The sequence below is a fragment of the Halichoerus grypus genome, chromosome 2 (genome assembly GCF_964656455.1).
Source record: "Halichoerus grypus chromosome 2, mHalGry1.hap1.1, whole genome shotgun sequence".
In the NCBI taxonomy this organism is placed as follows: Eukaryota; Metazoa; Chordata; class Mammalia; order Carnivora; family Phocidae; genus Halichoerus; species Halichoerus grypus.
Window position 1 is genome coordinate 28,859,376 of NC_135713.1, and position 15,994 is coordinate 28,875,369.

The following is a 15,994-nucleotide window of genomic DNA, read 5'->3' on the forward strand; positions in this document are numbered from 1 at the left end:
TCTACACCCAATGTGAGGCTTAAACTTAACAACCCCGAGATCAAGAGTCGCATGCTCCACTGACTGAGCCAGCCAGGTGGCCCTTCACTTGGTTTTTAACTCATGTATGGCACTCATTTTAAACATGGGAATCGGGGATGCCTGGGTGGCTCGGATGGTTAAGCATCTGCCTTCTGCTCAGGTCATGATCCCAGGGTCCTGGAATCAAGCCCCACATCAGGCTCTGTGCTCAGCAGGGAGCCTGCTTCTCCCTCTGCCTGCCTGTCTGCCTACTTGTGATCTCTCTCTCTGTCAAATAAATAAATAAAATCTTTAAAAAAATAAAAAATAAAAAAATAAACATGGGAATCAATGTTGAACTCTTGACATTCACCAATCAGGATAAAAATCCTCTTTATTAGCAGAAACAACCTCATGGAAATGTAAGAATAGGGTTTCCTCTGTCACAGAGTTTTCCGATTTGTTCTAAAAAAAATTTCTTTTAGGGGTACCTAGCTGACTCAGTCTATAGAGCCCTACATTGGGTGTAGAGATTACATAAAAATAAATAAGCCACATTTATTTCCTACATAATCCATTCTATTATTTTGCCCATTTAACTTGTATTCTCCCTTTCATGATGAAGGCTTTCTCCATGTGTCTGGTGATACCTAAGTGTCCAGGTTTTAGAGCAAAGTACTAAAAAGTTTATTGAAGTTCTGAGTGTATAGGTGGATTTCATCTGGTGGAACTTTTTCTATAAAAGGCCAGAAAATAAGTATTTTAGTCTTTACAAATCATATAGTCTATGTAGCAACCATTCAATTCTGCCACTGACGCACAAACAGTGTAGATAATGTGTGCATGAACGGGCAGGTTGTTTCAGTAAAACTCTATTTCAGGGTACCTGGGTGGCTCAGTCGGTTAAGTGTCAAACTCGAACTCAGCTCAGGTCTTGATCTCAGGGTCGTGAGTTCAGCCCCGCATTGGGATCCACTCCGGGTGTGGAGCCTGCTTAAGAAACAAACACGTTTATTTCCAGGAGAGAGTAGGCCGGGTTTGCTGACCTCTGCTCTAAGGTGATCAGCTAGAAAGCTGGACTGCTGCCCAGGATCATTGTTTTTTAACCCTACAGAGAAATTTTCCCTTCAGCTAGGCAACTTCTGTCACAGATCTTGGCCCCCATTCCACACATCTAGAAAAAGGCTAGGCCATTCATTCCCAACTTACAAACCAACTTTACCTAACAAGGATTTTTTTTTTCCTAATAAGGATTTTTCCTCTCACTTATTACCCAGATTTAATATTTGCATGGAAACAAAAACATTAGTTTCCACCAGGGCCCCCTTAATGGCATAGGACCATCATATAGTCCAGATGCTGAAAACGAATGGTCAGGGTATATGCAATGCTTAAAGGAAAGTGGAGTTCTGGAGGGCTTACCCAGTATGACTTCGGAGCAATTATCAAAATACATTTTCCTTTTTCTCATATTTCCTCAGCAAGGTCCAAGGTTTGATTTCTTTTTTTTTTTTTTTAAGATTTTATTTATTTATTAGAGAGAGAGAGAGCACAGAGGGAGAGGGAGAAGCAGACTTCCCCACGGAGGAGGGAGCCCGATGTAGGGCTCGATCCCAGGACCCTGGGATCATGACCTGAGCCAAAGGCAGATGCCTAACCAACTGAGCCACCCAGGTGCCCCGTCAGTGTTTTATTTATATTTTTTTGGCGTAACCCAAGTCAGTGTTTTAAATCCAGGTCCACGTATATAGCTTCTTGGCAGAAGCTTTGAGCTTCCTTTGCTGGTGGATTCCAAGCTCAGCCAGAATACTTTGGTTTAGTGATGCATCATGCTCAATGCTGTATTACCTCTTCTAATAAAAATGTAAGCAAAGTAAGATTCAGTTTTGAGAAATTGGGGAACACTTTTGATAACTAGAGGTATTTACCAAGCATGCTGTTTAAAATCTATATATGGAAACTGCTTCCTTTAGTCCATGTATGGAGGGGATGAAGTCTAGACCCTTCCTTAGAAGGAGCTAAAACACTCATTTGGATGATTCCTCTGTGTTCAGATACACTAAGCAAAATCATCATATTGCAGTTTTTTGAAGACTGAGGACGTACTCAAGCTAGGGGTTGAGACTACCTAGGATTATCTGCCCTCTGCTGATACTGTCTGCCCTTGTTCCTTCCTCCTTTTCAGGTTGACTATACCGATGTTCCCCAAGAGACGACTTCTACTTCCACCCATGACAGAGTAACCGCCGACTAGTTTGCCTGTCTCAGCCATAGAGCTGTCAGACATTGGGCAACGTGCAGCACAAAACAGTGATCGTGGAGAGAAGGGAAACTCATGGGTAAGTCTCATGAATGCCTCGCTGTCTACTTAAGGGTATTATTCTGATGACTCCAACATAATGAGCTAGAGTCCAAGCACGCCACTGTGGCCCTACGAAGCTGAAGAGGTAGAGAGCAGGGTTCAGGGTCGTCACAGTGGCTGGAATCTGCAGGGAGGGCAACAGAGAGAAGGAAGCTGCACAGAGAGGATCCCCAGAAGCCCGTGTGCGGAGAGGGTTGAGCTGCTCGTATCAGTAGGAGAGTACCTGAGGCGTACCAGAAGTACTCACTACGAGGTCGAGAGCCGACAGACAGCAGAGGTGGAGCTCTGCTGGGGGATGAGGGAGGCCCGGCCCAGCTGGAGTGGAGACACCTTGCTAGCAGCACCTCAGTAATACTCCAGGCCTCCAGTCTAGACACCATAAAGGCCCATCTTAGAAGTAAAGATCTTGCCCTAGAATAAGGGCTACAAAAAAATACCCTTCAATAATGAGGGTAAAATCTAGAATTCTGTCAATGAAACCTGAAAGAATTGCCAGAAGATCTGTACTATAAGAAATGCTAATGATCTTCAGGCTGAAGGGAAACTAGATAGAAATTTGATCTACAGGAAGAAATGAAAAGCACTGGAAATGATAATTGTCTTAAAAGACAACTGAATGTTTAAATCAGAACAGGAGCCGGCAGGTAAAAGGGATTATACTATTGTAAAACTCCTTTATTTCTGAAGTGGTGTGAACTGTCGGGTTGGTAAGTTAAGGGCGCACATTGTTAGTCCTAAAGCAGTTCTCAAACTCTTTATACTCATAAAAATTACTGAGGGTCCTAAAGAGCTTTTGTGTATGTGGGTATATCTGTGAGTATTTATCATGCTACAAATTAAAACTGAGAAAAGTGTTTAAATATTTTTAATTACGGTGACCCATTCGTTTATTTTTAGGGAGAGAGAATGCGCACAAGCGCTCACACACACGTGCATGCACACAGAGGGCAGAGGGAGAATCTTTTTTTTTTTTTAAAGATTTTATTTATTTGACAGAGACACAGTGAGAGAAGGAACACAAGCAGGGGGAGTGGGAGAGGGAGAAGCAGGCTTCCTGCTGAGCATGGAGCCCGATGCGGGGCTCGATCCCAGGACCCCGGGATCATGACCTGAGGAAGGCAGATGCTTAACGACGGAGCCACCCAGGCGCCCGTGCAGAGGGAGAATCTTAAGCAGGCTCCATGCCCATTGTGGAGCCCAGCATGGGGCTCGATCTCACGACCCTGAGATCATGACCTGAGTCAAAATCAAGAGTCAGACACTTAACCAACTGAGCCACCCAGGCACCTCCCATTCAATGTTTGTAACACATATTTACAAAAGCAACTATTTTCCAAAACAAAACTTAGTGAGAAGAGTGGCACTGTTCTGTAGTCTTACAAATCTCTTGAATGTCTGGCGGAATTCTCATACGTGCTTCTGCACTCAGCCTGTTGCAGGATGTTGTTCTGGCTGAAGGACATGAAAACAATCTGGCCCCACACAGGTATGCAGTTGGAAAAGGAGGCATATTTAATAGCTTTTTCAGACAATAGTATTCTTTGATACTACACCAAAAATTGACAAATGAGTGAAGGTTTTTAGTTTCTTCTCATTAAAATTATCATCTCCAAAATGATGACATTATTTGGGGGCAACACCAGAAACTACCCAGGTTTCTGCACCATGGTCTTTACAAAGTTAACACGAGCCCCTGGAGTCAGGAGTCCTATTTCCCATTCAAAGGGCTCTTCCCTGGTTCTTTCCCCAAGGCTTCGCAGGCTGCAGGGCACAGGACAGGTGGAAGGTGGTTGGTTTCTTTTCACTCAGGGGCCAGGCCGGCCCAGGTGAATTTTAGGCTGTGCTCTAAAATGGAGTTCATTATCGAATCTCAGCGTGAGACTGTGACTTTCTTCTCAATTTTTCCATCAGGTTTATCCATATAAGGTTGTTTCTCAAAACTCAGGGGGTAGTAAAGAAGGAGACGAAACAGAAGATTTTTATTTGAAAGTAACTTAAATATTATGTAAACTTGACTTGAAAGGTACTTTTCATTTTTTCATCATTTAAAAAACTGTGTCTAAAGATAGATCAAATGCAAAAGCATATCACAGATCTATAGTTAAACAACCCTTTACCCATGAAGGCAAAATTATTGAGAAGTGTTTATTTTCCCTCTTGAAATGGCTAATCTGGGTAATAATATGGCTGCAGGTGTATATTCACATTGCTTCCTTCACTGCTTTTCTCTTTCAAACACACCAGTTTTTCAGAACTACTGTCACTGAAGCGCCGGCCTTTGTTTGGCAACAGAATGATACTCGGGTCTTACAGATCCAAGGCCCAGTGGACAGACAGACTCTTGTCCTCCACGCTGGCCACCATGTCTTCAACGGCATTCCAGTCAAGCTTGCTGAGGATGCTGCCGGTGCTCTCAGACATGCCGTCCGTGCCATGGAAAGGAGGCTCTAGCTCTTCTTCAGCTGCTGACAAGTCCTATCAAAGTAAGAAAGGCAGTAAGTTGTGTCTGAGCCTGAGAAAAAGTAAATGTAACATGAACTAAGCTTTCCAAAGATTCTAGAGTTGCTCATCCACCAACTGGTGAAGCAAACCAGGGCGGTGGTTGCCCAGCACATCTGGACGGACAATGGCCTGAACATCATCTGACACAACCAGATCTGAAGAATGGACACAATGGATTTTTATACTCATAATACAATTATCTGTTCTTTGTTATTCTTTAGTTGAAAGGAAAATACAAATTCAAGGAAAATTCTGAAAGATAAATGCTAGAGTACTAAGCCAAAAGTGTAGACGCTTTGAATTACTACTTCAATCTTGCAGGATCTCCACATCCCACAGAAAACAATAAGCAACAACAACTGGATAACACAGAGAAGTCACTAGGCAGACTGAAATCTGGAATAACACTTACTTGTAGAAGGGAACTATGACTCTCATGAAGAATTGTTTGGATGTGTGACGGTACCATCCAGGGACTCACCATGGTCTCCTCTCTCTCGTACTCTATACACACCTGCTTTGATCGAGGTGAAAGCTCAGCACTAATGTGATTTTTTGTACACTGCAGACGACATGGAGCACCAGAACCTTTCAAGGGAAAAGGACAAAGCTACAGGGGACTGATTCATTTATAAGCTTGTTTGTTTATTCTGACTTTTATCATCAAATCCAAGACAGTCACATTCTACCTAATATTTAAAGTTTTGTTTTTTTTTTAAGATTTATTTTTAAGAAATCTCTGTACTCAACAGGGGGCTCGAACTCACAACCCGGAGATCAGGAGTCACACACTCCACCAATTGAGCCAGCCAGGGGCCCCTTACCGAATAATCGAATCACAAGGTTTAGATATGGTTTTAACAATTTCTGCCCTGTCAGTGTAATAGAAGGAAACTGAATTCTGGCCATCTCTTCATTTTAAAAAGAACAGTAACCTGTAGGACAAGAGAGTCCAGGGCGGAGAGGCCGCAGACGTAACAGAACTGTGGAGAAGTCCCAGCTGCAAAGTTCGGTGAACAAACACTGTGGCGAAAAAGAAAACAGCCAGCTCGGGACGCCTGGGTGGCTCAGTCATTAAGCGTCTGCCTTCAGCTGAGGTCATGATCCCAGGCTCCTGGGATCGAGCCCCGCATCAGGCTCCTTGCTCAGTGGGGGGTCTGCTTCTCCCTCTCCCTCTACCTGCTGTTCCCCCTGCTTGTGCTCTCTCTCTCTCTCTGTCAAATAAATAAAATCTTTAAAAAAGAAAGAAAAAGAAAACAGCCAGTAAAACAGAAAGAGAGAAACCACCAAGTGGTTAAGCAGTAAGATAACCACGAGGGCAGGCCTTCTCCAGAGCAGACGGAAACTCGTGGGGCCGGGGAGCTGAGGCGGCTGCCCCAGGTGTTCAGGCTGTGAAAGGGCAGAACAGCTGTAACCACCAACTAATCCCAGCCCCACTTCCGCCACAGTTAATTTGGTAACCAGACTTCGATACTCATCAAATGAACATAATTACTGCAATCTAAAAAGAATGACAAAATCATCACCAAAATTAAGAAACTAAGGTGAACGGTCCTGCACTTTAGGATGAACCTTTGCCTGTGGGGAAGGCACACACCTTGGGAAGCTGTCTGGCTTTCTCTCACCTTGCTTCCTGCAGGGATGGCCTTGTAATTTTCTTCTCTTCAGATCGGAGTGCATTTCTCCAGGCTTTGTTCGGGATAGCCAATCTTAAAATACAGTATGAAAACAATGCTGCGAAACTGAGCATGTGCAAAGCTTTTCAAGTCTGGGCGTTCGTGCCCCAGTGTGGACAGTGGACGCGTTCTAAGGTAAAAGGTCAGTGATACATCAGGAAGAAACCCCACTGTGGAAACTAGGCCGGCAAGTACAGCAGCTTCCCTCGAAGCAGGACAGTGGCCACCGCCCCCGTTTCTTTATGAAGCATACTGCCAAACAGTGTCTATGGAGTCCTGCCTGAGGAATCTGAAACTGAACAGCAAAACTGAATCCATTCCCTGTTCCACCCCCAGAAGAAAACCCTGTTCCTCCGCTTGCCCCTCCTGTGTCTGATCCTGGGCCATACTCTAGACCCACAGCCAAGCTAGAAACTTGGAGTCATATTTAATTTCATCCTATTACAGGCAGGGCTACCCCTGGACAATGAAAGAAGTACTTCTGTTCGCCTTTCTATGGGCAAGGCCTCACGCTGGATCATAATTCACTTCGCAAAACCCTGGATCTCTGGAGCTTTCATAAATATAATATCAGTGTACACAGAATTTCAGCTATTTTCAGGGGCAACACTGTATTTTGGGGTATTTTATCTGTTAAACGAACATTGCTAGATATTTGTTTAGAAAATAATAAAATAGCTTTGGGGTACTCTAAACTAGAAAACACTTTATAAAAGATTAAAATGGAGACTTTGAAAGAAAAAAAAAGTCTGGGATTATACAATTAAAAGCACAGGAAATGATGCTTCTAGCACTCAAACTGATCCTAGTAATTACAGCCTTGGGTTTTAAGGCATTGAGTGGGGGAAAACCATGGAAAAAGAACCAAAGAGAGTTTCTAGGAAATACAGCCATCAGCAGTAAAACCTGACAGGTTAAAGAGCAGACGCAGCTGAAGAGAGAGGCGGTGAACTGGAAGATGGTGGCACTGGAGAGAGGCCTGAGGGTAGGAATAGACTCATTCATGTTTCTCATCATTTTTATATTACATATAATCAGTGTTTGCGTCGTTGTCCCTACCAAAATGTAGTTCTTTCTGTAAATCAGGATAATGCCATAGAGCTCACTCAGTTAATGTGAGGATTAAGTGAGATCATGCACAGGCAGTGTTAATACAATGCTCGGCATCAAGCATCAATCCCCTAAGCCTCCCTGGCTTCAGCAGGAAGACGGGGATCACAGGTGCCCTGTCTATCTACCAGGGCCGTTACGGAGAGCTCACGGGAGAATCATGTGAACGTGCTTTTTAAATGGTGAAGAGTAACACGGGGCAAAGGGTGGGCCAGGGCTAGATCTGAATTCTTAGGCATTAAGATCATGACCATTTCACTCTCTAGTTGATCAGAGCACAGCTAATTTAGAATCCCCAAACTGAAGGGTCTGTGTGCTGCATGACTCTGTGACAACGGCCCCCTCTGAATACTTGTGTTTATGTTCAGTACTCTGCTAAGCCCATAATATATGCTCTCACTCTAATAATCTGGAGTTTGCAGGTGAGAAAGTTGAGGCTTACACAAATGGGTTAGGAATTTGCCCAGAGCTAGAGAGTAAGTGGTGAACTAGGATTCTAAAGAGCTAACTCCGCAGCCTGATCCCTAAACCACTCTACCACACCGCCATACCCTTCATTCTGAAATCTGTATTTGAAATTTCTAAGAGGGTCTTACGATTTTTAAAAATTTAAGTTGAAGAAATAAAGTTATTCTCTATTTCTCCCTTACCTTTTTGGAAGGTAACTGGAGATGGCACAGCCGCTCTTACTGCCGCTTTGGCTCCAGCACCTTTACTCTGTACGGCAGGAGGAGCAGTTCCTGTAGAAACAGGCAAACTTCTTTAACCTTCTGTATGCGGCCATGACGTTTCACTACCGTACTGTACATTCTTTGAAGACAGAAACTACTGATTAGGAGGGGGCCCAATATATGGTGGTTGATTTGAACCAAGAAAGCAAAACAAAAGTGCAGATGCAGGAAGGGAAAGCTCTACTTTGAAACTTGGTATCCTCATAGCAGGACCACGGTCCTTTCTCAAACTGGCAATGTGCCTTGACAACCTCTTGGGCAACTGGAAAAGCCAGCCACATACGCCTATTAGCAGGAAACACCTTGACAGAATGCCAGGTTAGATGTTATCAAAAGAATGATTCACTAAGATTTCTTAAATTCCAGGATTAATAACCACCATTTATTATTTATGTTATGCAAAAGTTTTACTTTTTACCTTCAACACCCCTATGAGTTAGGTTTTAAATAACATAATTGAGGGCACCAAGTAAGCAGCAGAGTTGGGATATGAATGTAGGCCTGGATGATTCGAAAGGCTGGAACATTTTTTTATGTTTTTGAGGCCTCTCAGTTACTTATCATATAGCCTTTATATTGTTTTTGATAGAACTAAACATAAAACAAGCCAAAAAAAAAAAAAAGGCAGGGAGATCTCTAAGTATAATAGCCTGTAATCGGGGCTGGAGATATTTGCCAGAAACGACACACTGCTTTACAAGACAGACAACAACATATAGTCAGACGCATAAGCATCTTCAGAAAAACTCTTCTTTTACAAACGAGCTGCAGTGAACTTAAAAGTCTTGGTGAGTCCTCACTTCCCCATCTGCACTGACTGACCTGCCTCACGTGGGCCCCGGGGATCTGCGTCACCGACTAGGGGAGGGCCTGGGATCCACCATGCCTGCATTTCTCCCACTGCCCCACAATCCTGGGGGACCTGAAGCCTCGGAATGTAGCCAGGGGAAACGCTGGGTTCTAGGGGTGGTAGATCTAGGTCACACCGAGGCGCAACCTGGACAGAAGCCAGCATGGTCACCGGCCCCTCCAGTTGCCTTTGTCTCTCCGCTTCTGGGGAAGCTAAGGGACAGGTGAGCTGGGATGATGGCGAGTTACACGGTGGTCTTCTCGGACATAGTATGAATACAACAATACCCACCCACTAATATCCCTGAACAGTAGTTTATAAATAGCTATTTTTAGTCAGAAAAGCTAAACAGCCATTTTTTTCACGTATCCAAGTATTCAATAATCTCATTTGTTCAATGTGAGTGGTATACCAGATAGAGAAGACAGTGTTGCTACCTTCAAAAGATTTAGTCTAGCATGGGACAAAAGTGGGACAAGTTTACCAGTGACTACATGAGACCTGTGGCAGCAACGCCTCAGACTCACAAACGTGACCAGGCGGCCAGAGGACACAAATAAATGGCAGCAAAGGCAGCTGAGACAGTTGTCGCTGATACAACCACCAGGCCAGTTAAGTATTGGCCCCAATTTAAAATTCATTACATCAGTTTAGAAGAACTGAAGAATTAAGATGAGGGATGGCTTCCAAAACACAGAGGTGAGGCATTCAAGGTGAGGGAGACTTTTGAGGGGAGAGAGGGGTGCCAAGCACAGCCTGTGGCTGGAAAGCAAGCTGGCTCGCAGCACCTGTGAGATGGGGGAAGGGGTCTAAGAAGGCAGAGGGGGAGGCTGCCCCGAAGGCCGGAGATGAGCTCTGGACTGGTCTGTGTGGGGTGGGGGTCCCTGAGGGCTTCTGAACCCAGCGTGCAGGAGCACCTCTTCGAGGACAGTCCAGCAAGGGCAGGGAGCCGACCAAAGAAGGGCCGAGGCCTCAGCCCAGGCGAGTGCAGCGTAACCATGCAGGCCTGACACTGGACAGACCCAAGACAAAGACACATTTCCACAGAATCCAAGACTTTTCCATCTGATATTAAGAAACTGTGGATTCAAGTTTAAAATCCTTCCAATTTTTGGTATTTCTTTAACTTTGGTATTTCTTTAACTTTGGCAAATGTAAAATAAAAATTAAAAAAAGAAAACATGGTTACTATTTTGAAATCTTAGTTTAAAAAGAGCACTGTTTTCTTATTGTAATTTGTTAATCAAGAGCAAGAGTTAAACTATGAAGTTTTATTAAGAGGACTGGAATTTATGGAAATTTCAATTTTCTAAATTGAGGCAGCATAATAAAGCGTAGGTTCTAAGTGTGTAGCCTCTAGACCCAGACTGAGTTTAAATCCCAGCTCTGCTACTTCCGAGCTATCTGATCTTAGGCAGTTATTTCAACTTTCTCTGCCTGGGTTTTCTCATCTGTAAAATGGGAACATTTGTAACTAAAGAGTGTAACCAGAACCTGGCACGTTAGTTTTTATACAGCTAAAAGCTGTCTGCATTTATACCACATATTAACTATGATTATACATTTTTTAAAGATTTTCTTTATTTTTAGAGAGAGAGTGCGAGCAGGGGGAGGAGCAGAGGGAGAACCCCAAGTAGACTCCACACTGAGTGCAGAGCCTGATGTGAGGCTCAATATCATGACCCTGAGATCATGACCTGAGCCAAAATAAAAAAGCCAGACACCTGGGGCGCCTGGGTGGCTCAGTCATTAAGCGTCTGCCTTCGGCTCAGGTCATGATCCCAGGATCCTGGAATCGAGCCCCGTGTCGGGCTCCCTGCTCAGTGGGGAGTCCGCTTCTCCTTCTCCCTCTGTGCTCTCTCTCTCTCAAATAAATAAAATCTTAAACAAAAAAAGCCAGATACTCAACCGCCTGAGCCACCCAGGCGTCCCTATGATTATATATTTTTAATGTGTAATCATTTCACAAAATAAGTATGTTTTACTCTGGCAATCAAAACCCAAATATGGCAAAATTAACTAAAGGAAGGCTAGCAATAAATAACAGATATTATATCTTCAAATGTGGAAAAGGATGTTCAAAAGGTAAAAACATGGTATTTCAATATGAGCCTCATAGTATTCCTCTTCTGTGATATCCTGATACCTATCTATCTAAGTCCATCCTGACATCTATAAGAACTTGATCTGTAAAAATGCCTACCTCTTTAGCCAGACACACAAAAGAAACAGATTCCCAAATAAGTCTTACCTAAATATTGACTGTTCAAGTTTTATTATAAAAAGGCCATTTGTTTAAGATTTCTGGAGTCTTCCTATTTCAAAGCAATAGAACAAACAAAATCCCAGCATAGGTAAGTCTTTATCAATCCTGCAACTTGTATTCTGCTGGAATGAGAACTGCTTTTCACTAAGATTTCATTTTACTAATGAAAACCAACTCTGGAGACAAGGAGGTCCAAATTATACAAAATTTACAATTTAAAAAAAGCTTAAAGTCTTACCACGTGACCAAGGAGGGCCTTGAGGTTTCCCCTTTCGGATGTAACTTGGTCTGGATATATATTTGAATTTTCCAGGTTGATTTATTGGAATATTGTGACCATATTGATTCTCTCTAAAGTAGAAATTACATAATTATTATATTCCTAGAATCTCGTATCAGTAATGAACTACATTTCAAAAGACCCAAATTCTAGCTCAGATTAATACATTCACTTGACATTGCTTATTCTGTACCTTAGTGATACATTTCGTGTTATAACAATTCTCAACAAATTATTCTTCATGTCTCACACCTTAAACTTCACTTGTTTCTTTCAAAGAAATTGGTTTTGGTTATCTGTCCATTTCAAATTATCTATGTATTTGGCAGTTATTTATGTATTTAATACCCTGCTTTATATTAGAAAAGATTCAAGGGAGTCTCTGGTATTTTGAGTAGACCCCAAATTATACACACACAAGTGATCTGATTACATGTGGGTTTGTGTTGAGAAGAGACAGAGAAGAAGTGATAAGCTGGTGAGGACTGTTTCTGTAAGAGTAGAGCCAAGGGGAGAAACAGGGAGAACAGTTACGTGGCAGATTACAGAAAAGGAGGAAATGGAATTGAACGGGTATCAAAATTGTATTAGGTATGCCAAAGTGCTTTGTCATATCTTAGAGATATAATGACATTGTTATCTTTTTCCTTGGTGATTCTATAAACTTATAAAGACGTCGTAATTATGGGACCATGTTTTTCTTGATTTTCTTATTTCTGAGCAGGGTAGATGCAAATACACTGAACTTGGGTGACAAAAGCACTAAATTCTTATCAGGCCTGACATAATCTTGCTGAACAACATGCCAAACTCTGTCTTACCTTCTTGGAGAAAGAGAGTGTTGCTCTCGGGAAATGTGAGCAGTTCTGGGTTTGTTAGGCAAGGCTTTCTGGGCAGTTGTTGGTAGTTGTACTGATTCAGATAACAGTTCATTCATCAGACTATATGCTTGTGAGATCCGCCGACTATAGTGGTCAGAGAGTAGCAATCTTCAGACAAAGAATTAAACAACATTTAATAAAAGAGTCATTTTCAGTTCATACCTCTAGAGGGAACGTAATGTTTGAAGATCGCCTAGCATTTGTTTTTTCCAATGCTTTTCAAATGCAAATTCATGTTTCAGATTTCTGAAATCGATTAGGTGGAAATTAGTAAAGGTACCTGTAGTTATGGCCCTTTGGGTATTTTCCAAAATGCACATACATATCTGGATTGGGAGAGGGAGGGCAATAGCAGAAATAAAAATCATGAAAATTCAATGGAATAAATGATATTTGAAAGCAAATTCCTAAAAAGCCTAGTAGAGTCTATTTTCCTTGCAGTTATCTCTCATAATTTTCTGTTTATGGACAAAAAGGGGCTACTGTGAAGACTAGAGTTCCTCAGGCATTGTCTGTGCCTCAGGTGTGCAAACTGGAGAGCGTGCTGGGGGTCCAGCTACCCAGCTCACCTGTCCTTCTCGTTCTTCATCTTCTGTCTCAGCCTGATTTCCCGTGAAGTCATGTAAAACTGCATGAGAAATACCCAGTTACTCCATTATGGTTCAGTTCAAATAATTAAGCCCTTGTGATCCATGGAAAACATGAAAATTCCACTAATCAATTTTAATAGGAGGTTAAAACATATTTTTGCTATTCAGGAAACAGTGCAAAACACTGTCATATTTGATGAAGCTTCCTATCCCAAGCACCAAACACGAAAATGTTAAAGCATCATGTAATTAAAAACTAGTTTAATAAGTAGAATGCTAAATTCATGTATTTTCTCAAGAGAGAACCTTAACAGCTGCATTTATTTTAATTTAAATTCAATTAATTAACATATAGTGTCAGCTGCATTTAAAATGGGAAACATTTTAAGGATGAAGACACATACACTTCATACTCAGTCTTGTGATTAATCTCACTAACAGTGTGCTTGATAAAGCAGAAAGAAGTCAGACCTCTAAAGCTATCATTTTGATGTTTTAAAATGTCTACCAGTCACCTAATGTAGTATGTTCACTGCGACTTGAAAACTCCTCAAAACTTATGCACCAGGAGGCAAACTAGCAAGTGTCTTATTCCAGAATATTAAGAGTTACTATTGAGTTACGAATGAAGTCAAGTCCTTTTACACACAATTTTGTATATAAAAATGTGCACACAGAAGTGCATGCACTCTGTAGGTCCTACATGGAAGCAGTGAGTGACAAATTAAAGGTCTTATTAATTTCTGATATAAATTCAAATGAAATTTTTAATCACATTAACCCCTCACTAATCCCATACCTTCACCTAAATAGAAGCTAAAAATAAACAGGTGCTTGCAGTTGTGAAGGAACAGTCACAAAGTCAAAGAACCAAGTAATCCCAGTGCCCTCAGAGTTAATTTGTTCTAAATTTGGACACAATTCTAACTATCTGGGGTATTTGCTTGGTTGACAGAGAGGCCGATATCAGAACCCCCCGCCTGGGGGGGGAGGAGCACATACATAAACACATGCACTTGAAGCTTCTAGTCAGGTGCCTCAGCAGCCTTGATGGTCATTACCGGGTCCTTAACACTCTCCACACAACGTTGTATTAACATCAGGGCACCCGGGTGGCTCAGTCGGTTAAGCCTCCACCTCTTGATTCTGGCTCAGGTCATGATCTCAGGGTCTTAGGATTCTCTCCCTCTCCCTCTGCCCCTCCCTCCCACTCGTGTGTATATACGCGAGCACATGCTCTCTCTCTCTTAAAAAAAAGTTATATTAACACCAACATACTTTCTCTAGACACAAGTTAAGTAAAGTATGCAATTTATGTACTAGTTCACCTACTTTTGCACCATTTGGTGCTTAAATGTGACAGCCATATCTGGAAAATTCACTTTTATAGAACATGTTCCTCTAACGATGTCGAAAAAAATTAAGTACTATTGTATTTTATTTCCAATTACAAAGTAAAAGATAAACTAAGTATAATTCAAATGCAATTTTTATAGTAACGTGATATCAAAGTAACATTGCTTTATTTCACCTTCTGAAGAAAACTGCTTCTGACCAGCCACGGTGATGCCCACGGTCAGGGCTCAGTGCATAAATGTGGACAGTTTAAAGGGCAGCTGACACACATGCACACGCGTGCACACACACGCACACGTGTCTCACACACGCACACATGCCACTGTGCCCTTGGGACCTGACTGAACCATACTCTATTTTTTGTAGATAACTTGTGGATACAAAATTATTTTTTTAAATGGCTTTACTACACACAGTCAGTTGTTCAACTGCCACTGACTCTCACTGAAAATTAAGGGAACAGCTCCAACTGGTCACCAATCACTCAGTCTCTTCACTTGGTTAAAATCAGCGAGAGCCATAATTAGCCTGGGGAAGAAAAAGTATTTAAGATAGTTCAACAGAACATGGTTTGTAGAATACCCTATGTTTTGTTAAGGTAATTAACATTTTCTGACAAGTAAAATGGTGACATTTCTGTCTAATAAAAAATGCATCCAAATTACGTCAATCCTTTTCTTGAATATTTGCCAGGGAAACACTGCACGTATTCAGTGCTATCCCACTGCCCATTGCCCCTGATATTGCACACTTACTGGATTGCTCCTCGGGCAGAAAGGGTCATGTTCTTGCCCTCTCTTCTCCGCCAGCTGGTTTAAGTACTCTGCCATTCTTTCCTTGCGTTTTCTTTTCATCCACACCTGAATTTCTCTTCTTTCCTTCTCAGTTCTTTGTGTTCGTCTACCAGAAGAATGCTGAATTCTGAGAAATTTAACAGACAGGTCATCACTTGATTTTACATTTTTTATGGATCTAAGTAAACTAAATACTGTTTATTTAGAAAGGGATTTTTTTAAAAGATTTTTGTAAAGTAATTTCTACACCCAACATGGGGCTTGAACTCAAAACCCTGAGATCAAGAGTCACACGTGCCACCGACTAAGCCGGCCAGACGCCCCTGTTTGGAAAGATTTTTCCCATTCTCAAAAAGTCGTATACATTCATGTCTCTATCGACTTGCACCAACCTGTTCCCTGAAATCCACTGAAAATGATCTCAGAAAGCTCATCAACCACTACATCAAAAACTAATGATGTACTGTATGGTGACTAACATAACATAATAAAATAATAAAATAAAAAGAGATTAAAAAGAAAAAACAAAAAAAAAGCTCACCAACAAGAAAAAAAGAAAGGAAAGGAAAGGAAAAGAAAGAAAAGGAAAGCAAAGC

At 41.9% G+C, this 15,994-nt stretch overlaps 1 protein-coding gene across 3 annotated transcripts in view; it reads right to left on the minus strand.

Moving 5' to 3' along the window:
• Window positions 1-3,851: 3,851 nt before the first annotated feature.
• CPLANE1 (ciliogenesis and planar polarity effector complex subunit 1) overlaps window positions 3,852-15,994 on the minus strand; it is a 137,240-nt gene continuing 125,097 nt past the window's right edge. For 2 of the 3 annotated variants that reach the window (XM_078066653.1, XM_078066651.1), the window contains 8 exons: window positions 15,360-15,525; window positions 13,228-13,286; window positions 12,599-12,766; window positions 11,736-11,848; window positions 8,301-8,390; window positions 6,490-6,573; window positions 5,277-5,452; window positions 3,852-4,837 (listed from right to left, as the gene is read on the minus strand). In XM_078066653.1, coding sequence (XP_077922779.1) covers window positions 4,670-4,837; window positions 5,277-5,452; window positions 6,490-6,573; window positions 8,301-8,390; window positions 11,736-11,848; window positions 12,599-12,766; window positions 13,228-13,286; window positions 15,360-15,525 — 1,024 coding nt within the window. In that variant the 3' untranslated portion in view covers window positions 3,852-4,669. The remainder of the gene's footprint in view (window positions 4,838-5,276; window positions 5,453-6,489; window positions 6,574-8,300; window positions 8,391-11,735; window positions 11,849-12,598; window positions 12,767-13,227; window positions 13,287-15,359; window positions 15,526-15,994) is intronic. The other variant, XM_078066652.1, reaches the window with a different exon arrangement.